The sequence below is a fragment of the Bison bison genome, unplaced genomic scaffold, assembly GCF_000754665.1.
Source record: "Bison bison bison isolate TAMUID 2011002044 unplaced genomic scaffold, Bison_UMD1.0 scf7180017864100, whole genome shotgun sequence".
NCBI lineage: Eukaryota > Metazoa > Chordata > Mammalia > Artiodactyla > Bovidae > Bison > Bison bison.
The window spans coordinates 102194-126127 of NW_011494672.1; the positions used below are offsets into that span (position 1 = coordinate 102194).

At 38.0% G+C, this 23934-nt stretch overlaps 1 protein-coding gene across 4 annotated transcripts in view; it reads left to right on the forward strand.

The window, feature by feature from the left end:
* Positions 1–23934, forward strand: part of PRKD3 (protein kinase D3) — an 86886-nt gene that overhangs the window by 23213 nt on the left and 39739 nt on the right. For all 4 annotated transcript variants that reach the window (XR_825146.1, XM_010838601.1, XM_010838602.1 and 1 more), the window contains 3 exons: positions 17172–17310; positions 19717–19848; positions 20635–20792. Coding sequence is in view for 3 of the 4 variants with exons in the window: in XM_010838601.1 (XP_010836903.1) it covers positions 17172–17310; positions 19717–19848; positions 20635–20792 (429 nt within the window). In the remaining variant the exon portion in view is untranslated. The remainder of the gene's footprint in view (positions 1–17171; positions 17311–19716; positions 19849–20634; positions 20793–23934) is intronic.

The following is a 23934-nucleotide window of genomic DNA, read 5'->3' on the forward strand; positions in this document are numbered from 1 at the left end:
TGAGTCAACTCTTCCCATGAGGTGGCCAAAGGACTGGAGTTTCAGCTTTAGCATCATTCCTTCCAAAGAAATCCCAGGGCTGATCTCCTTCAGAATGGACTGGTTGGATCTCCTTGCAGTCCAAGGGACTCTCAAGAGTCTTCTCCAACACCACAGTTCAAAAGCATCAATTCTTCGGCACTCAGCCTTCTTCACAGTCCAACTCTCACATCCATACATGACCACAGGAAAAACCATAGCCTTGACTAGACGGACCTTTGTTGGCAAAGTAATGTCTCTGCTTTTGAATATGCTATCTAGGTTGGTCATTAACTTTCCTTCCAAGGAGTAAGCGTCTTTTAATTTCATGGCTGCAGTCACCATCTGTAGTCATTTTGGAGCCCAAAAAAATAAAGTCTGACACTGTTTCCACTGTTTGATCTTAGTGGCTTCCAAATGAAACTAAACAGGACTTTAACCACCTTGTACTTTGGGATCCTTTCTCATTTGAGGGTTATAAGAAATCAATTGTGATCCAGAAATCACTGAAAGCACCTGCCAGTTAAGTTTATGTTAACTTTTGGTTTTGTCCTTTATGGAATGTACATTTGTGTTATAATCTGTTTTCTACTTTGTATAAGACAACTGATTCCTTCCCTGATCAGTATGGGTGAATTATTTGAAATTTCCTATTAGGTCCACTAATGCTCCTTTTTATTGATGGAGAAAGTTGGAGATTAATGATGTATCATTTCTGTGGTTTATTTAATCTTCTGTTCTTGGGCTGTATGTGTGAGTTTCATGTGCAGTCTTTTAGCTCCTGAAAACCTGTGACTTTTGTCTTAGAAGATTGTAGTATATTGTATTACTCAGGGAATAAGTTTCTTTAGATTAATGTGATTACAGATATGACTTCAGGGTCATAATTTTGAGTTCAACTGATTTAACTAGTTATTTACTGTTGTTGAGCAAACGTGCTTTTCTGGGTTTCTATACTGTTATAGGCTGCTATGGTTAATTCAGTGGAATTGAGATTTTCCTGTATTGTATGAACATTCCCAAAGACTGAACTGCCAGAAAGAGCAACTTTAAAGATATGGGGAGAGGAGAGCTCATTGAAACTATGTTAGATCTTTTGATATTACAAGAGAGACATAAAACTAACCAAGAGTACATGACCATTTCCATTAGGGGAAAAGTAATTGAAAGTATTTATTGATAATTATCTTAAGAAATTAAATGAATACAAATACAAACAAAATTTAACATTTTTGTGTAATGCTTAAGAAAAAGGCTTTGTGAAATAAACGTATCATTATATTCCTGAAAAAGAAAGACTGATAGTATATAATTTGTACTACCCAAATTAAATTATTTTTTCCACTCAGAATTTTATTGGGGAAAAGAAATTTATTGGGATTCTTTCTACTCCGATAATGTTTTTCTAAAGTTCATTAGGGAGAAAAAGTAGTCAAAAGCATTGTTTAAAATCTGAAAAATAAGAGAGAAAGGGAAGTGAAAAACTGTAGTAACTGAAAGCAGATACTACTAAACACAGTAACAGATCCAAGGTGCATTTCAGTGCATGTCAAGGGAGGTGAGAGAAATAAAGGGGAATCATTTTTCAGAAATTTGAGTTTAGAAAACTCACTAAGCAGTTAAAGGGGCATTAACATAGACCTCCATTTAATACCTGACACCAAGATAAATTTTTACAGGAGTTAAAGGTTAGGAACCAGAGTTCAAATTGCCAACATACTCTGGATCATTGAAAAAGCGATTGACTATGCCAAAGCCTTTGACTGTGTAGATCACAATAAACTGGAAAATTCTGAAAGAGATGAGAATACCAGACCACCTGATCTGCCTCTTGAGAAATCTGTATGCAGGTCAGGAAGCAACAGTTAGAACTGGACATGGAACAACAGACTGGTTCCAAATAGGAAAAGGAGTACGTTAAGGCTGTATATTGTCACCCTGCTTATTTAACTTCTGTGCAGAGTACATCATGAGAAATGCTGGCTGGAAGAAGCACAAGCTGGAATCAAGATTTCCAGGAGAAATATCAATAACCTCAGATACGCAGATGACACCATCCTTATGGCAGAAAGCGAAGAAGAACTAAAGAGCCTCTTGATGAAAGTGAAAGAGGAGAGTGAAAAAGTTGGCTTAAAGCTCAACATTCAGAAAATGAAGATCATGGCTTCCCGTCCCATCACTTCATGGCAAATAGATGGGGAAACAGTGGCTGACTTTATTTTTGGGGGCTCCAGAATCACTGCAGATGGTGAATGCAGCCATGAAATTAAAAGATGCTTACACCTTGGAAGGAAAGCTATGACCAACCGAGACAGCATATTAAAAAGCAGAGACATTGCTTTGCCAACAAAGGTCCATCTAGTTAAGGCTATAGTTTTTTCAGTGGTTGTGTATGGATGTGAGAGTTGGACTATAAAGAAAGCTGAGCACCGAAGAATTGATGCTTTTGAACTGTGGTGTTGGAGAAGACTCTTGAGAGTCCCTTGGACTGCAAGGAGATCCAACCAGTCCATCCTAAAGGAAATCAGTCCTGAGTGTTCATTGGAAGAACTGATGTTGAAGCTGAAACTCCAATACTTTGGCCACCTGATGGGAAGAACTGGCTCATTTGAAAAGACCCTGATGCTGAGAAAGATTGAAGGTTGGAGGAGAAGGGGACGACAGAGGATGAGATGGTTGGATGGTATCACCGACTCAATGGACATGAGTTTGGGTAAACTTTGGGAGTTGGCAATGGACAGGGAGGCCTGGTGCCCTGCAGTCCATGGGGTCACAAAGAGTCGGATACAGCTGAGTGACTGAACTGAACTGATGAGAATTCAAATCAAAGGAAAATTAGAATATAGTGGAGTTGAGTATTTATCAACTTATGAGTAGATATCTTACTTTCAGAACAGTAAAAAAAAAAACAAAGGAAAAGAATAGCTTGCAGATTTGAATATTCCAAATTGTAATATTTGCAGATGTAAGAATAATAAAAAGAAGTTTAGGGAGATACTGCACCAAATATTACATAAGATTAATATCTTTATTCTGTAAAGAGCTTGCATATTAGTAAGAGAAATCTCTAAATATTTGGTTAATTCATATAAAATATATCTCACAAAGATATTCGATTAAAGAAGCTCTTGGGAAATGTTCAATATAGTAGTACTAAATAAATGTTAGGTATTATGTGTTCAATTAGGGGGAAAGTGAAATTGTATTTCCATTAGAGGTGAGATATGGCAAAACCTCATAGAAACAGAGAGCAATCAATGATTCTAAGCAAAAGTTAAAAACTGCATCAAGTTCTAACTAACACAGATAGTATAAAACATGTACACAGATTTTTTTCCCCCGAAGAATGTATCTCTTTAACAAGCAAATCATTCATAGTTGAGCTCTGCTTAAAACTTGGATGTGACCAAAAGTGGTCAGTCTTTGAATTCACTCCAATTTCATGACACATCCTGAGGGTGGAGTGGGTGGGGTGTCTTTTGTTGTTGTTGTTGTCTTTAACTTTGGCCAAAAAGTTAGCTTCCTTTTTTTGAAAATTTGAAATGCTTCCAACACTTATGTTACATTGAGGTTGGTTATGTCTTATTCCTCTTTCTGTCTCCCCAGCGCCTTATACTCAGTAGCCATTTGTTAAAAAGAGACATTGTACCTGCATTTACTGCTAAAAACATGATACTGCAAATAATCTTTAGTGCTAATTATTTCCCTGATGAAACAACATAAAGTTGCTAGAACCACAGAGAGAAAGGAATGAGTGAATACACACCAGTGTTCTTTTTTGTACTGTTTCATGTATCAGTGCCTTAGTTTTGCCCAACCTGCTGTCACTAGTTTAGGTGGTCACATATTTAGTTTCTGGAGCTCTGTCTTTTCTGGGATTGTGTAAAAGGCCAGGTTCTCCTAAAGTACTTGAAATTCTCAAAGTTTTTCACTCTGAAAACACCAGTGAACTTCATATTCCTTGTGAGAATGTAGCTTGCTGCTGCTGCTGCTGCTACTGCCTAGTCGCTTTGGTTGTGTCCTACTCTATGTGACCCTGTGGACTGCAGCCTGCGAGGCTCTTGTGTCCATGGGATTTTCTAGCCAAGAATACTAGAGTGGGTCGCCATGCCCTCCTCCAGGAGATCTTCCTGACCCAGGAATTGAGCCCCAGTCTCCTGCATTGCAGACAGATTGTTTATCACTGAGACACCAGGGATGTCCAAGAATGTAGATTGGGACTGTTACAGCCCCAGTACCTAATTTTAACATATACAATTAAATTAAGCCAGTGGTTCTCAAGTGGGTTGACACCCGCCACCCTCAGGAACATTGGGTAGTGTCTGGAAATGTTTTGTTTTTGTTGTCACAGTTAGGGGAAAGGAAGTGCTACTGGTATCTAGCGGGTAGAGGGAAGGGATGCGGCTACAGTGCTCGCGAGAGCTGCCCCACCCATCCCCTCAACAAAGGATTATCTGGTCCAAAGTGCCAGTAGTGCTGAAGTTGAAAAACGTGGAGTTAGAGTCTATAGAAATAAAATCTATGAAGTTGGAAGGAATAAAAAACTTCTGTTAGTACTATTGTAGGGTCTTAGTAAATTAGTAAATATGAATGTCTTCTAGATGTGAATTGTAGCTTGAGAGCTTTAAATTTGGATTTGTATTTTGCCTTTAGTGTGTTTAAAAATACAACACAGTTTCCATTATGAATATGGATATAGTTACACAAAGAAAGTAAGTTTTTAACCTCATTGCATTAGATATCTGTATCTTCATACTGGTTTATAAAGCAAACTTAACAACTCACAGTATCTCTGCCTTCTGGGAGTTTATACGCTAAAGGGAGTGTTCTTTATACTGATGAAATCCAAAGAACTGGTAGGACTGGCAGTCAGGAGAAGAAGGCAGACGGAGCTGAGCAGTAGGTAGAACTAGGATTGAGCCAAGGAGAAATTGGCTGATCAGATCTCTGCCAGGAGGCCACTACCAGAGAGTCAGATTGCAAATGAGAAAATCAAAACTGAGGGAGCAGGCCTTGCCCATTTAAACAGAGTATTCATGCATGGATTCCCCGTGTCAAAATTACATTAGCATTTAAAATCTGTTCTATTTTTTGTTATTGGCATGTGTTTTTAAAAGATTTAATAATCTAAGAAAGAGGTAACTGTTTTCAAATCAAAGGGACAGATGCAAGTGAAGATTTTGATTCTGCAGCTTTTTTGTGTTTTGTGGTTATAGACCCTTTCTTCCGTCACTTGACTTTTGAACCTGATCTGTAATGCAAGGGTCATCATACTTACCTCCATTTTAAAATGTAATTAATGTAAAGCCCTTAATACATCATCTGGCACATGGTTAGTACCCTCCAAATAGTAATATTCATGGTTTTAAAATCTCTTTAAATCTGGAAAGATCATTGATCCTGTAGTGTTGTTAAAATTTTAGTAAACGCCAAAGCATGTATAGCATTCATGCTATAGCCATGACAGTAACTTAGCTTTATTCCTAACCTTTGATTTTAGTATTTAGCATATGACAGACTATTAAAAATGGAGACAAAATGTTCATCTTATTAGAGGACTGGGGTTACTTGTTTTAGGAATTCTGAGGAAATTAAATGAGATCAAGTGCTTTGCATAATATAATGCTTGATGTTTAGCAACTATTACACTCAATGAATGCTAGTTTCCAACTTTCATATTGCCAAGAGGCTTAGAAATACTATTGTAACGCTACTGCTATTATGTTAATTTATTGAATGAAGATAGTAGATGTAATTGGAGTAAGAGAGGAAATTGGCAGACAGTAAATCATTTTAAGCTATAATGGTGTTTACTGAAATTGAAATGATCCTAACTAAGACTGACTGTCTCCTTTTAACTGATTTAAAACATTTGTTTTTAGTTTTGACCATTTACATGACACTAGACCTGAAGGCTCTTTGTTTACCTGTCCTGATTTAGGAGGATTTTGGTCTGTTCTTTGACTGAATACATTGTCTCTGCAGACATGCTGTAATTTTCAGGTCCTGCCAAAGTAGAGTGAAAACCCCAGCTGTGTCTTTTGTGTTCTAGAAACCAGTTGTCATTCTCTTTTTTTCCCCTCTCTTTTCTTTTCATTACAGCTGTGTTCAATGGCTAGGTGACATTCTACTCTTTACCCTATCCCAGCGTTTTTTTATCTTGGCAAAACAGTGTCTGTCAGGCAACCATTGACTAATCTGGAGGCTCAAACTGGAAGAAGGTTGTTTTGTTTTAATTTTGCTAGATATTCAGGTTAAGACCTTGGCTAGAATAGAAAGATCCAAAAAGTTTGAATTAAAGATAATCAGAACTAATTGAAAAACAAAGAAAAAATGAAAAAAAGATCGTTCTGGTTTATGTCAAAGAGAAGTGGTATTAAATGAAGCAACTTGTCTAGCATCCCATATTTGGAACATTCTGTTAGAGATTAATGATGAAATTCAGAGTCCACATTGAATAATTTTCTCGTTGACTCATCTAGACTTTCGTGTCTTCTATCTGTGTATGGGAACAGAGTCCTTGAAATTCTTCTCTTTAATAAAATTGTTTCCTAAGAAGTGATGTTAACGTAATAATTATATTTATTTCTGGGAAATATTTTAGTGTTAAATTAGTTTAGCTTTGCTCAGCAGTCAACAGTCTTTTTCAGTAAGTGCCTGTTAGATACTAAGTTCTAGGTGCTGGGCATTCAGTAGGGAACATTGCAAAGAGAATGCCCTTGCCCTCTTGGACTTATTTATTATCATCTGTTTTATTATTAGAAAGACTTACTGTGAAGATTTACTTGGCATCAAATGACTTTGGTATTTCATCTTTTCAAATTAAGTGAATATGAAAAAACCTGTGATGCTAGAAATGTTCTATTAATCTTGACCTGGGTGTTGCTTATGTGGCATGAGAGTGTAGAGTTATCTATCTTCTAATTAACATTCGTGTACTTTATTCATTATACTTCCTTTAAAAAATGTTTTTAATGTACATTAAAATTCTCCAATGGTTTTCCATTGCCATTAAACTAAAACTCATATTCCTTTTTTAAAGTATATAGTGATAAATTATATGTTGAGGTAATGTTAAATCCTGAAGCTGTTATGTTAATGTGTAAAAATTGTGTTTGATCAAATAGAAACTTGAAAACTTCTTAACTCATCTAACTTTTTTTTTTTTAAAACAATGTTCACAGAGATGTTATAGAAAACAGTGGCAGGGTTTTTTTTTTCCAAATTTTATTTGTTTATTTTTGGCTGTGTTGGGTCTTCGTTACTGTGAGGGCGTTTCTCTAATTGGGGATAGCAGGGGCTAATCTTTAGTTGTGGTGCGGGAGCTTCTCGTGGCAGTGGTCTCTTGTCGCAAAGCATAGGCTCTCGGCACGCAGCCTTCAGTAGTTGCGGCTCAAGCTCAGAAGTTGTTGGTGCACAGGTTTGGTTTCCCATGGCATGTGGGATCTTCCTGGATCAGGGATCGAACCTGCATCTCCTGCTTTGACAGGCAGATTCTTTGCCACTGAGCCGCCAAGGAAGCCTTCATCTAACATTTTATTGACAAAATTTTAATGATATGAACTTTATTCACATTAACTCCCAAAATATAGTGTGACTTGAAGGAATTTTATTTGCAAGTATTAAAAACTTTTTACTTAAGACAAGTATAAGTTAATACCATGGAAAATGACTTTCACGGGATAGTTATAGAAAGATAAGATGATCTGTTTTTTTATTCCTGAAGCCATCTTTAATGCAGAAACAAAGACAGATGAGTCTAAAGTGGGCGAAGTGGGTGCATAAGGGGTGAGAATTTGATAACTTTGTGATGAAATTCTGTTACTTTCCCACATGAACTGAGAACAGAATTCATTTGCACTGTCAAGAGAAGTCATTGGCACAGTTGTAGAAAGAAAATCCAGAAAGGGGGGAATGGGGATTTGGAAAGAGGCTAAAATAAAGGCCTTTTGCTTCTACCCTGCTAATTCTTTTGATGTTTTTCTCATTTCCTCTTTCTTCTTTTAATCAAGGCTGAAGTGGGCAAGGGAAGGAAATAAAGCATGTTTAGATTTCAGAAGGTTTTCAGCTTCCTTCCACATATTCCAGTCCCTCTATTTTCTTGACTCCTTTATTCCCCAGAGCAGCATTTCTCAGCCTGAGCGCTGTCGACATTTTGGGCCAGAGAATTCTTTGTTTTGTGGAGTGCTTATTGTAGGATGTTTGGTAGCATCGCTGGCCTGTACCCACCAGGTACCAGTACCACAAGTTGTAGCAACCAAAAGTGTCTCAAGACATTTTTGAGACACTTAAGATGTGCCCCAGATCTTCTGGAGGGCAAGATTACCCCAGCTAAGAACTACTTTCCTAGAGGACAATTACTGATGGGCTTCCCTTGTGGCTCAGCTGGTTAAGAATCCTCCAATGTTTGAAGATCCCCTAGAGAAGGGAAAGGCTACCCACTCCAGTATTCTGGCCTGGAGAATTCCATGGACTACATAGTCCATGTGGTTGCAAAGACTTGGACACCACTGAGTGATTTTCACTTTCACTCACTTTCACACTAAGCTGATTACCAGCTCTCCTCCTTTTCTAATCTTGGTCTGGGTCACAAGTAGCTCCCACCCACCCCCCGCCCCCTTGTGAGAAAAGAATGCTTAGAAAGAATTGTACCATTTTATCAGGTAAGACTTGTATTCTGGAATGAGAATAGAAAGGAGTCCACTGAAAATGGAAATTCACAATGTAATCAATAATTGGTTTTCATTAGTTTGCTAAAATATTTCTTCCTCTTAAAAATTATACAATTGAAAGGGGGGAAGTTATCCTTTTTTCTTTATTATACTGGAGCCTGGCTGAGAAAAACAAGCCATTATCTTGGAAAAGCTCCCTTTTTCTGTATAGGGTATTTTACAGGCATCATACCATATTGAGAAATTCAACATATATACTGCTAAATATACAGGGGTTTTGTTTGTGTTTTTTGGTCTGTTGTTCTGGTCTTATTAAGCATGTCCCACACAATGAGAAACATTCTGAGGGATGGTTGGATTTAAAGTTGTAAAGATTATGGATCCATGAAACAGGCAAAAATGAATAGCCACTTTACAGAAAATATAGCTATCTCTTAGGCATATGAAAATGCTCAATGTCGCTTCTTATAATTAAAACTACATTGAAATACATTTTTTTAACCTAAAGTCAACAAGTTTGATGGTATACTTGTTATGGACTGAATTGTGCTCCTCTTTTCAATTCATCTGTTGAATCCCTAACCCTCACTGTAATTATATTTGGAAATAGGAAATTTAGGAGGTACTTAGGGTTAAAGAAGATGTTCAGGGTGAGATTCTAATCCAGGAGGATTGGTGGCTTTTTAAGACTGGAGGAAGAGTCTCTCCACCTGCACACTCCATCTCAACAACTGCATGTAAACTAAATATGTTGCTAAAAGACAGCGGATCTGTGATGCAACCAGAGGAAACTTAAAAATGCCTTGAGACAAACCATAATGAACAGCCACAGAAAGAGAAATGAAGGGAAAAACATGCATTCTTAATATGTTACTTTTCGAAGTATAATTGGTATAGCCTCTGTAAAGAGCATTTGGGGAGTGTCCAAAAAATGTTAAATGTGTATGTTCTTTGACATGGCAAATCTACTTCTAGGAAATTATCCTACTCATATATTCAAAAGATGGGGGGAAAATGTATATACAAAATTATATACTGTGTATTGTTTGTAATAAAAAAGATTGGGAACAGTATCTTCAATTCATACGGCATTCAAAACATCAGGAGTTCTCTGAGCTCTTTACATATATTCACTTACTTAATTATCATGATAACCTTATAAGGTAGGTATTGTTTTACAAATAGAGAAACTGAGGTTAAGTAACTTGGCCAACTTTGTAAGTGAACTCAAGACTATTTAGCTTTAGTTTTACTCCTCAACCCATATCCCATCAGTAGGGAATTGGTAAAATAAAACTGTGCAGCTGTTTTAAAAAAAAAAAGAAAAACATTTTTGTATATTGTTATTAAATGATCTCTAAAATATGTTGCTAAGTGAAAAAAAATGTACAGAACACTTTTTATAGTTGGCCACCATTTGTGTAAAATGAGGAAAAGATATATCCATGTCTACTATCTAGGTATAAAATATGTTCAGAAGGATATTGAGAAAACTGGCTGTGTTGTTGACTATGGCGGAGATCACTGGACAACTGGAGCTTAGGTTTTGCACTCCACTCTTGTAAAATTTTGAGCCATCGAAATAAATTTCATACTAAGAAATAAGAAATGTATTTTAAAAGAATACATATTATATCCCAAAGTATATAATTATCCTTAAATCCATACTGAGAGATACATATAATATATTTGGATGAATAAATAAATGGTAGGAAATAGAAAAATCTCCCCTACAGAAGAATTCTGAGTAATTTATATAGCTTCTCTGCCCTGAAGGACAGGGGAAGTAACTTGTTCCTTAACAAGTGTTAAGCGTAGGCTGCTCATAGTAACTTACTTCCAAAGAGTATGTTATCAGTGGGAGAGGGGAATAGCTCTCCAGGGGAGAGACCTGACAGACGCGGCCCAGTCAGATCATCAAGGTCTGCGTCAACAGCAGTTGATCATGTTGATGGTAGGAACACTTGATATGATGAGTATGGCACTTTACCTCTGACGTCTTCTTTGCCAAGATCCGTAACTCCAGTGTAATAATGAGAAAAATTCTGACAATGAGGCATCTGAGAAAACCCCTGAACAGTACTCCTCAAAACAGTCAAGGTCTTCAAAACTCTGCAAAGTCTAAGGAACTGGCACAGCCAAAAAGGGCCTAAAAAGATCTGACAATTGAAGGAAGTATGGTATCCTAAACAGGAACCTGGGACAAGAAAAAGACATTGGGTAAAAACTAGGGAAATCTGAATGAACTGTGGACTTTAGTTAATGATAATGTATCAATATTAGTTCATTAGTGTAAGAAATTGACCAGTGAAAATGTCAATAATAGGGGAATCTGGTACATGGGTATAGGTATAGGGAAACTCACTCTGCTATTGTCTTAATTTTTCTATGTCAAACTATTTAAAGTCCATTTTTAAAAAGAGTATATATGTATGTCTCTGTACATGTATATGTATATGCTGTGAAAGTGCTGCACTCAATATGCCAGCAAATTTGGAAAACTCAGCAGTGGCCACAGGACTGGAAAAGGTCCGTTTTCATTCCAATCCGAAAGAAAGGCAATGCCAAAGAATGCTCAAACTACCACACAATTACACTCATCTCACAGGCTAGTAAAGCAGTGCTCAAAATTCTCCAAGCCAGGCTTCAGCAATACGTGAACCATGAACTTCCAGATGTTCAAGCTGGAAGTTTTGGAAAAGGCAGAGGAACCAGAGATCAAATTGCCAATATCCGCTGGATCATGGAAAAAGCAAGAGAGTTCCAGAAAAACATCTTATTTCTGCTTTATTGACTATGCCAAAGCCTTTGTGTGAAAGTGAAAGAAAGTGAAAGTGAAGTTTCTCAGTCGTGTCAGACTCTTTGCTACCCCATGGACTGTAGCCTATCAGGCTCCTCCGTCCATGAGATTTTCCAGGCAAGAGTGCTGGAGTGGATTGCCATTTCGTTCTCCAGGGGATTTTCCCGACCCAGGAATTGAACCCAGGTCTCCCGCATTGCAGGCAGACGCTTTACCGTCTGAGCCACCTGACTGTGTGGATCACAATAAACTGTGGAAAATTCTGAAAGAGATGGGAATACCAGACCACCTGACTTGCCTCTTGAGAAGTCTGTGTGCAGGTCAGGAAGCAACAGTTAGAACTGGACATGGAACAACAGACTAGTTCCAAATAGGAAAAGGAATATGTCAAGGCTGTATTTTGTCACCCTGCTTATTTAACTTCTGTGCAGAGTACATCAAAAGAAACACTGGGCTGGATGAAGCACAAGCTTGGAATCAAGATTGCCTGGAGAATTATCAGTAACCTCAGATATGCAGATGACGCCACCCTTATGGCGGAAAGTGAAGAAGAACTAAAGTCCCTCTTGATGAAAGTGAAAGAGAAAAGTGAAAAAGTTGGCTTAAAGCTCAACATTCAGAAAGCTTAAGATCATGGCATCTGATCGCATGACTTCATGGCAAATAGATAGGGAAACAGTAGCTGACTTTATTTTTGGGGGCTCCAAAATCACTGCAGATGGTGACTGCAGCCATGAAATTAAAAGACGCTTACTCCTTGGAAGGAAAGCTATGACCAACGTAGACAGCATATTAAAAAGCAGATACATTACTTTGTCAACAAAGGTTTGTCTAGTCAAGGCTATGGGTTTTCCAATAGTCATGTATGGATGTGAGAGTTGGACTATAAAAAGCTGAGCAACTGAACTGATAAATGTGTATGTGTGTGTGTTTGTATATATGTATGTGTGTGTGTGTGTGTGTGTATATATATATATATACACACACACATATATATGTCTTCCTGTATGGGTTCTTTATTGCTATATATATAGGTGGTGCTAGCAGTAAAGACTAAAGAAAGCTGAGCGCCGAAGAATGGATGCTTTTGAACTGTGGTGTTGGAGAAGACTCTTGAGAGTCCCTTGGACTGCAAGGAGATCCAACCAGTCCATCCTAAAGGAAATCAGTCCTGAATATTCATTGGAAGAACTGATGCTGAAGCTCCAATACTTTGGCCACTTGATGCAAAGAACTGACTCATTGGAAAAGACCCTGATGCTGGGAAAGATTGAAGACAGGAGGAGAAAGGGACGACAGAGGATGAGATGATTGGATGGTGTCACCAATGCAATGGACATGAGATTGAGTAGGCTCCGGGAGTTGGTGATGGACAGGGAAGCTGGGTGTGCTGCAGTCCATAGGGTCACAAAGAGTTGGGCACGACTGAGTGACTGAACTGAACTGAGCAGTAAAGAACCCACATGCCAGTGCAGGATACATAAGAGACTCAGGTTTGATTCCTGGGTCAGGAAGATCCCCTGGAGAAGGACATAGCAACCCTCTCCAGTATTCTTAACTAGAGAATCCGATGGACACAGAAGCCTAGTGGGCTATAATCCTTAGGGTCACGAAGAGTCAGACACAACTGAAATGACTTAGCATGCACACGTGCATGCATATATATATATTTAATATTGAATACACTGAATAATATAAAAGTAAATTTTGAAATCAGGTGTCCATGTCCTAGTCCCTAGAGCTTAACCATAAATCTAGGAATAATCTTCATGTGTTTTGTTTGTTTAAAATGTTCTTGATACTTTCCCCTAAGCATCTTTGCTGTGGATATCTTTGCCACAGGCATTTTGGTCAGATTTAAGTTTTTTGTTCACACATACTACAGTACTACATGATTGCAGTCGGTTGAATCTGCCGGTGCAGAACTGCAGATTCAGAGGCCAGCTGTCAAATTATGCATAGGTTTTTGACTGGATGGGGGTTGGCACTTCTAGCCCACACAGATTGTTCAGCTGTATGTGGTTTTTTGCTTATTCAGTTTTCTTATCGTTCTGCGTTGCACTTATTCTTTTTCACTAAAATTTCTTCCTTCATTAAGAGAGGTGTCCTTTTCCAAATACTGGCATGCCTATTTGTAACCAAGCTTTGTATTGTGTTGTGAAAGCTTTCTTCTACAGTGTTGTTTCTGTCACATGTCTGTTGGTAGACATGCCAAAATTCCATGAGAAATATGGGATGAGTTCTGTACCTTTAAGACCCTCAGCCTCTTTCTCCTCTGATGTGTAGTGTATTTCAAAATAAGAAACCAAATCATTTTGGGGCAAATCATCCTCATTTGTCAGGACTTCCTGGTGGCTCAGACAGTAAAGCGTCTGACTCATTTGTCAGCTCAGTAAAGCCATTGATAATGTTGCCAACTAGAAGAAATGGTAATATATTTTGAAACCAAACTGTCAACCAGTTATTTTATCTTTGATGGCAGAATTGCCTTATGGGCAGTAAGTTATGTGGCAAAAATGCTTGCTGCAAAGAAGTCAATGATAAAGATGCTTAGGGTGAAATAGGATGGTTTTAAGCTCCACAGATGATTGCAGCGTGTGACCAAAGGTGAGACATGATGTTACAAATTCATTCCTGCTTGAAAACCAGTTTCTGAATTTTTAAAAATCATCAACAGTCTATCTTTATAAATTCAAAGCTTATTAACAGAGTTTTTTGTTGTTGTTGTTTTTTATGGAGTTGTTCCTTACAATTGTTTAGATTTTTTTAAATGAGTGTTTATGGTTTATTTCCTTGTTTCTACTTTTTAGGTGTTTTATCTTTGAAATACTCATGCCTCAAGATTCATAATATTTTTAATGGTGGGCAACACTGTTTCCTGATATTCAGTGACAATATTTAATATTCTCTCTGGCTCTTTTTTTCAGGCTAGTTTCTGTTACTTCATTTTGTGAGGACCCTTGTTTTCAGAGAATTCCTAAATGTCTTACCAAACACACCTATATAATCATGAATAACAAAAGACTCTTTTTCACAGAGTTGTTATTACATTTCCTTTCCCTTGGAGAATTGTGTAATTTCTCAACCATATAGATGAATATAGTATGTAAACATTTGCTAGTCCAGAAAGTTACTTTGTTCTTTATCATCACTGATGGCTTTCCAGCTTGGTACACAATGTATGTCTTAAATAAATATTCTTAATACTCATAATTTTGCTAAGCCATTAATTTTTTATGTTTTCTTCTCTCATTAATATGTTTAGTTGTGGGGAGTTCTGATTTGGTCAAAACGGTATTAGTGATCCATATACTTTACCAAATATAGTTTCTAGGGGGAAGTGTTTCTTGTCTTGCTTCCTATCTTCTATATAATCCAGACCCCAATACCTCTCTCCTGACCCATAGCCTCTGCCTTCTGTAGGAGCTTGCTCTGTCTCTTCCTGTTCAGTCCCGGCTACTCAGGGCTGTCAGCATTATCCTTTTAAAATTGATCATGTTCGTGCCTTGCTCTGGCACCCCTTGTCTCTCCCACTTTGGGTATAGAATAACATGAACCACTGGTGTTTATTTGATCACAGTGCTGAGTGTTTTATAGTCGTCAAATAATTTAATTTTGATGAGAACCACTTAAAGCTAGTACTCCTGGGGACTTCACTGCAGGTCCAGTGGTTAAGACTCCGTGCCTCCACTGCAAGAGGCACAGGTCCGATCCCTGGGAACTAAGATCCTGCATGCCATGTGGTGCACCAAAAAAAATAAAAGCTTGTAGTCTTACTATTCCTAACTCATAGACAAGAAACTGAGCTTTGAGAGGTTAAGCAGCTTATCTAAGGTGCTATAGTTTGTAGGTTGCAAAGCTTGAGAACCCAGCTCTGCAGATGCTGAGTTTCTCTGTCTGTATGGTCCATCTGGGGCTCCGGTGTACATTTTTGCCTTTTTTCTGTCCCTGCCCGCCGCCCACCGCCACCTCCACCTCATTCTCCAGTCGTCAGAGTCCACTTCCCTTCTGTCATTTACCTTCTACTTTCTCAGTGATGACCCTTTCGTTTTCACTTTCTGCCCTTGGAAATCTTGCTTCTCTTTTTATGATTCTGCTCAAATAGCACTCTTAAAGGGATAGTCTATCTTTTTTATTCCCTCTTCTAGGGTTTTTTCATTCTTGGCATTTCTCTTATGTTATATATTTGTTTTATTTCTCTTTCTACTAGGTTGTAAGCCCCTGGAAGGCAAAGACTGACTCTTAGCTTTACACACCATAGGACTGTACACTTAGAAGACATGTAAAAAAAAATTGTGACTTTTTAAAATGAGTTTTATTCATACAAATATTTTGTTAGAGATTTTATAAGGATGGAATATGGAATCCTTTTGTTATTAATTCTTAAGAATTGTTGCAACTAAGGTTGTATTTTAGTTGCAGCTAAGTTTTACTCTCCATTAGATGTTTTCCAATTTAATAATTAAGTAAAATTTTAGTAAATTTAAATTTTAAGTTAAAATCTAATGAAAATAATTTTTGATTCTGTATTACTCTTTTCAATGGAAAATTCTTATGCTGTTAGATCTGTTTACAGCATGTTATGAAGTTTTAAAAATATCTGTAACTCAAATATTGAAAAGAGATATAGTATTATAAAAATTCCAAATATTTCTATACTTTATTAACTGAGGTTTCTTAAAATGCAAGTAAACTTTAAAATTTCTAATTAAGTCATTATTTTCAATTCCTAAAAATTTAACTTTTTCCCCCAGAATTGAGACCTTTTTAGAGATGTATATAAGAATTTTTAATGGGAAAATTAAGGCCATAAAGTAAGGTGAACCAGGTTGGTATCTGCACCTAAAATATATGCCTTAAGATCCTTAATTGATGTAGAAGTGGGCTACAAGTTTGGCTTGGCCTTTTTCAATGGGCAAAGTAAACAGGAAAACCTGATTAGTTACATGATCAAACTGCTCATTACAAAACCAACTGGATGTGAACAAGGAAAAATCATCCAAGGTCAGGATATCTTATTTAGAGGATACAGTGAGTTGACTCCATAAAGAAGATATTAAACTTGGTAAACCATCAAGATGTAAAAGTTAAAGGAAAGTATTACTCAAGCTAGATGAGCGTGGTGATTGAGCACAGGGAATATGGCTAGACTAAGAAACTCAACTTTTATTTATTTTTAATTAGCTTACGTTTAAATAACTGCATGTGTCCATATTGAACAACAATATGGCTGGTAGTTGACTAGATGGGAAGCTCAGTTCTAAAGGACAGGAAAGACTGCTCATCTCTCAGTCTTTGTAAGAATAGCACTAAGTTGAAGATTGTATTCTTTGTCAATAACTGAGTAAAGAAATTCTACACTTCTAAGAGACAAACGTCTCTAAGATATCAGTAATTCTTTATATTGCTTACTTTTATGTTTTTGAACTTGAGAATTAACCAAGATGCTTGAGCACATGGTTGATCTTATTTGGATATTAATAAAATTGTTAGCAAATAGTGTCTCCAGGAGATGATGAGGGACAGGGAAGCCTGGCATGCTGCAGTCCATGGGGTTGCAGAGAATTGGACACGACTTGATAACTAAACAACAACAACAAAAGTACATTTAAAATTATTTCATAAGATTGAGACATTTACTTACAAAATGAGTATACTGATATAGGACTGTTTTCCTACAGTTTCCAGAGTGTGGATTCTTTGGCATGTATGACAAAATTCTTCTTTTTCGCCATGATATGAACTCAGAAAATATTCTGCAGCTCATTACCTCAGCAGATGAAATACACGAAGGAGACCTAGTAGAAGTTGTTCTCTCAGGTAAGTAAATAGTTTCTTTTATTTTGTTGCCTTTTTTTTTTCCTCCCAAAGAGCCTTTTTTTTGGGGGGGGTGCTTCAGCTAAATGCTATATTTAATTATACTTTGTAAATACTATAGTTGCTTACTTCTATGTTGAGCTTAAAGCTCAACATTCAGAAAACGAAGATCATGGCATCTGGTCCCATCACTTCATGGGAAATAGATGGGGGAAACAGTGTCAGACTTTATTTTTCTGGGCTCTAAAATCACTGCAGATGGTGACTGCAGCCATGAAATTAAAAGACGCTTACTCCTTGGAAGGAAAGTTAATGACCAACCTAGATAGCATAGTCAAAAGCAGAGACATTACTTTGCCAACAAAGGTCCGTCTAGTCAAGGCTATGGTTTTTCCTGTGGTCATGTATGGATGTGAGGGTTGGACTGTGAAGAAGGCTGAGCGCCGAAGAATTGATGCTTTTGAACTGTGGTGTTGGAGAAGACTCTTGAGAGTCCCTTGGACTGCAAGGAGATCCAACCAGTCCATTCTGAAGGAGATCAGCCCTGGGATTTCTTTGGAGGGAATGATGCTGAAGCTGAAACTCCAGTACTTTGGCCACCTCATGCAAAGAGTTTACTCATTGGAAAAGACTCTGATGCTGGGAGGGATTGGGGGCAGGAGGAGAAGGGGACGACAGAGGATGAGATGGCTGGATGGCATCACTGACTCGATGGACGTGAGTCTGAGTGAGCTCCGGGAGTTGGTGATGGACAGGGAGGCCTGGCGTGCTGCGATTCACGGGGTCGCAAAGAGTCGGACACGACTGAGCGACTGAACTGACATGATTTTTACTTTCAGGAAGGTTACATCACAGATGAGAAAATAGGAAAATAAGAAAGAAAGTGTTAGTCGCTCAGTCGTGTCCAACTCATTGTGACCCTGTGACCATAGCCCACCAGGCTCCTCTGTTCATGGAATTCTCCAGGCAAGAACACTGGAGTAGGTTGCCATTTCCTTCTCCAGGGCACCTTCCCAACCCAGGGATCGAACCCAGGTCTCCCATATTGCAGGCAGGCTCTTTACCATCTGAGTCACCAGGGAAGCCCCCAGGAAAATAAGCCCTGAATTATTTAAAGTGTTACTAAGCTAAGGGAATTATCAGTTGAATTGGAAGAGGACCGTATTCCTCTTTTGACTCACAGAAATGAAACAATTACACTGAAATTCTGTTGCCTTTTCCCATTTCTGTGACGATTTGGAGAAGAAAATCAGAAGGAAAAAAAAGAAATAATGAAAATGTGGAAGAGGAAACTGCAATATTGGTTGATTCCATGACTTAAACAATGCTCCTTCTCTTCTTTTTCTTCGTGGACATTTTCTTATTCTCTGTTTTCCCCTCTCACCCATTCTTGCCATCCATTGTTCCTTAGCCCTGCTATTTCTTACCTCATCCGACAGCAGGTGGGCAGGATAGCTAGTGAGAAGTGGCAAGGAATAAAGAATGTGTATAGTAGGCCTGTAGAACTTGTGTTTGGCAGCAAAGGAAAGAGGGAGGGAGAGACGTAGAGGGAGGGAAAAAATAAAGAGATGGGAGAGAAGGAAAGGAAGAAAGGCCAGGCCTAGAGTCCAGCATTCTGCCACCATTTTTTTCCCTCTTCCCAGTTCGTCTTTGCAGTCTTGAGACTCTTTCTGATCACCACCTTTCCTTATTAGTCTCTAATCCTTACTGTTTATCTTCTCCACTACAACCCCAAATTCTGTACACATCCCAGTCCTTGTCTTCCTTTTCATTGTAGAGGGGCTTCACTCCCTGTCATCCCAGTGGTCATGCTCATATCTATTCCTTTTTTGCTCTGGAGCCTACATCAGCCCACAGGGATATCCATAGTGAGTTGCACGTGATGTTGAAAGGATGTCTGATGATGGATGCATCTGCTACTGTTGAGTTGCTCACAGAGGGGAAAAGAGTCTCTTTTTTATCCGCTGGGACTGTGGAGAACAGACAGAGTGTATCCTGGGATCCTAAATGAGGACTGAGTGCATTTCTCCCAGAAACATTGCTATAAGTTAATGTTAAGTTTTATAACTTTTTAAAATTTAGTGTTCTATTTCCCAGTACATTATAAGTTAAATAGTTTTTAACTAGCTAAAATAAATATGACAATCATTTGCAATCTAACTCCAAGAAAATGCTTTGGAGGTCAAAATACGTACTTTTGGAGATCAAATTATTTAAATTTGTCAGCTTCTTAAATAAAGTTCGAAAACCATGATGTTAAGGTCTTAAAATAATTTTTTATGGGTGAAAGATGAAAGTTTCAGAAAAAGAAATCTGTATACTTTGACATAAATGACTATGGTTGATGTTCTTAATCTTATCACAACTGCAAGTATAGGGTTTATTTGAATATTTTTCTTTTTTTTAAAGCTTTGGCCACAGTAGAAGACTTCCAGATTCGTCCGCATACTCTCTATGTGCATTCTTACAAAGCGCCTACTTTCTGTGATTACTGTGGTGAGATGCTTTGGGGATTGGTACGCCAGGGACTGAAATGTGAAGGTATGTGTTCTAAATTTTTGATAATTTGAAATAAGTTTTCACATTGACGTTCTTTAATCATCAATGAAAAAATAAGATCATTGGTCAGTGACTAGGTAGTACCCAAGGTTTGGAAGCAGAGCAATCTGGTTGTTCTGTGTTAGAATTGCCAGGGGGGTAGGATGCAGGTGCACATCTGATTTGTCAGTAAACTTGTTCTGTAAAGGACCAGAGGGTACATACTGGTATTTTAAGTTTTTCTGGCCATGTGGTCTCAGTTGCAGTGGCTTAACTTTGCCGTTGCAGCATGAAAATAGCCATGGGCAGGTGGTAAACTGTGAGAATGCTGTGTTCCAAAAAATTATTTATGAGCACTGAAATCTGAATTGCATGTAATTTTCACATGTCATAGTTTACAGTTTGCTGAAGTTATTTAAGCCAGTGGTTCTCAAACTTCACTATGTATCAGAATCACCTTGAGGATTTGCTGAAACATTACTTTGCAAGGCCCCATCCCCAAAGTTTCTGATTCAGTAGGTCTGAGGTGAAGCCCAATCACTTATTAGATTTCTAACAAATTCTTGGGTTCTGCCTTGGGGAGCACACTTGAAGAAACCACTGCTTTAGCTAACCTAACCTTTCTAAATAAACCTTTCTACACATTTCCTATTCTTAGCTTGTTATCTGTGTTCTTCATTAGCATAGCTACTGCTGCCAGAGAAAATAAAAGAAGCACCTTTTTTTTTATGTATGCACTTGGATGGTTAAGTTAAAAAAATTTTTTTTAACCTTTTAAAATATATTTAGGCTGTGGATTAAATTATCATAAACGATGTGCCTTCAAGATTCCAAATAACTGTAGTGGTGTAAGAAAGAGACGTCTCTCAAATGTATCCCTGCCAGGACCTGGCCTCTCAGTTCCAAGACTCCTGCAGACTGACTATGTAGCCCTTCCCACTGAAGAGGTATGTACTCTAAGATAATAGAGGGCATTTTTACCACTTATTCTTTATGTTTCTACAGTATATATGATGTCATCCTAAATCATAAGTTATATACTAAAGAACAGTAGCGTTCCTACACTTAAGAAACTTAAAATGTATCACTGTAAACAGGGCTTACCAGTAGCAATGAATTGCATGTTGTATAGTTTGAGATCACCTTATCACTTGAACCAGGAGATCAGTCTCCTGACCAGTATCCTGACTCCTGCTCTCCACACTGCACTACAGCTTAATAGTCAGCAACCAATTAGATTGCTCCCTTCAAGGAGACCTCTATATATTCTGCGTTTCCGACAATCTGTAGTATTCAGCATTCCCTGAACACATCCTTTCTCCCCACCCCCCTACATTTGCTCTTGTTGATATCTATCCTATATGCTTTTTCTAGACTTACCTCAACAGCTACCTTACTTGATTTCCCTTTACCTAGAAGTTATTTTTCTGAATGCCATACCACTTTTCAAACCTCCTTGATGGTGTGTATAGCATTTTACCATAATATCACAGCATTTGTATACTAGATTGTCCTCAAGGAGTTTAACTATTTAGAGAAGACAGTATTCATGTCTGTCTTTGCCTCACCATGCCCAAGCTCCGTATCTTGTACTTTAGTGGGCGCTCAGCCATAAATGAATAAGTGTTTGAGTGACATCACTGATCTTTACGGTATTCCAGTGAGGTCTGTATACTGTGAGATAGCTGGCACTCAGAATTATCAAGTGACTTGACTAAAGTCACAGAAATTAGTAAGCAATTTTAGAATTTAACCCAAATCTTCTAATGTGTAAATCAAATGTAGTAGATTGGGGAAGAAAGAAATAACTGCCTTACTTATTTGGTACTACTTTAAATAACTTCCATCTGTAGATTACAGTCTTAATTTAGTTATTTCTGTAACCCCTTTGGCCTTCTATATATTAATGGCAAAATCAAGCCATTGGACTGCTGTCTTGACTGCTTCATCACAAGATTTTGCTAAATTGAGGAACTAAAATAGAAGCTTCTGAAATTCTTTCACAAAAATCCCACATTTCCATATTGCATAGCCCTACTATGACATTTTTAAAGTATAAGATGAGTGCTATAGCATTAGAACTGAGAATGAGGAGTTATTATAAATACATGCAAAAGTTTAGGGAAAGATTGATAATAGAAAAATTAATGCATTTTACACACAAGCTACACAGGGAAACTTGGCTCGAATTGGGGACTGTAGAATGAACATATGTTGTTTTAAGAACCCCACAAATGGTACTGGTTTGTCAGCCATACCCACTGAGTATTACAAGATTAGGAAATAACAGGACCGAGCAGATGAATAAGGTATTCAGTTTTAATTTATTCATTTATATTTTACCCGGAAGATGAAAATTCTTTACAGAAGTATAAGGAGAGTGACATGTTTGAATTGGATAGATTGTGCAGAGTGTTTTAGAACAAGTAGAAACTGTAGTAAAGAATACCATCTCAAAAATGAAGGTACATTCAGTAAGAAGAGCTGAGAGCTCATGGAGGAAAATCAGAGGGGAGGAAGAGTGGTAAAAGCGGACAGTCTAAAGGAGTAGAGGAAACAGTGAAGAGATGGGAGCGCCCGAGACTGAACCAGGTTTAGAGAAGAACTCACTCTAAGTGGCTGCAGGAAGTGCCTTGTAACTTGTCAGATGCCAGTCTTCATGCTGGGATGCTTTACTTATCTTTTCTTGTGTAATCCGCACCACAATCCTGGCAGGCATGTAGCTGTTGTCTTGATTTCATAGATAAAGCATGAGGAAGAAAAGTTTCTAAGGAGTCAAAATATTAAATTTCACTGACTACTTACATAAGAGAAGGCCAGTTTGGAATAGAAGCCTTTGAATCTGACCCTTGGGTTGTCATGTAATAAGGCAGTTTCTGTCATTGTCTGAAATCACTTTGTAAAGGGAATCAAGTAAAGAGGTGGAGAGGCAGAAGAAAATAGACTGTTCATTGAATTTGGTTAAAATGGAACCACCAGGTTTAGAGAAACCAATGTTGAGTGATGGCTGTTTGGAGATGAGAGAGATTAACGTTCATCTCAGTGCATTTGGGAGAAACTTTTTTTTTTCCTGCCCCACTGCGTGACTTGTAGAATTTTAGTTCCCTGACCAGGGATCAAACCTGCATCCTTGGCTATGAAAGCATAAAGTCCTAAGCACTGGACCACCAGGGCGTTCCCCATTTGGGAAAATTTCTGCAGGAACAGTACAGAATCAAGGTAGAAAGAAATTCTTGATTCTTAAGTGTGCACATTAAAAGTGGAGATATTTCTTTCACTGAAAAATGTTCCAAAGTCAAATATATATAATTGGGGAGTTGCCCCCTTTAAATTTTTTATATCACCTTTATTATTTTATATGATTGAGAGTTGGCAATATTGTTAGGAAGTTTTTATGAGCAATTCAGCCAAAATTAGTTTAAACACACATTGTGGAAATAATTAGATTACTTTCAGAAAATTTCTGTCTACACATCAATAAGAAAGAAAGGAAAATTTAAGCTAATAAGTGATTTGTAAAGAGGGCCATTAAAGCAATGTAAGAAAAGAGCTTCCGCTCTAGTTACTCTCACTGGTCCCGTTTTAGCCAAGTGCTCTAGGTAATTCTACCAGCATTCTCCGTCCTCCAAATTCTGATTAAGTCTATTGTACCTTTCTTGCCTTCTTCACTCAGTAGATGGTAAACCACTGTTATTGGCTAGATTGCAGTCTGCTCAAGGGTGTTGAGACGGGGAAAAGGTTAAGAATCACTGTACTGCTAAGTAGAAGACCCAGGTGTAACTCAGGTCAGTCCACGTGTTTGTTTTAAGCTTGAGACATAGACTAAGTGGTTGAAGCAGAGCAAGAGAAATACAGTGTTGAGTCACCACTAGACTGGGGGCCCAGGGATAAGCAAAAGCTGAAGGCATCCGTTTCTGGTTCCTGCTGGCTGCTTTATCAGCTTTGAGGAATCACTTCAGTGTTCCTTTTGCTGACGGTGCTCTGTACGTGGAGGAGGGTTGGGCCAGACTAGAGCAGGACACCTTAGACAGCTGAAGTCTGCAAGTTTGGTTTGGGTTTTAACATTCTTTTTGTACTTTTCTTAAATTG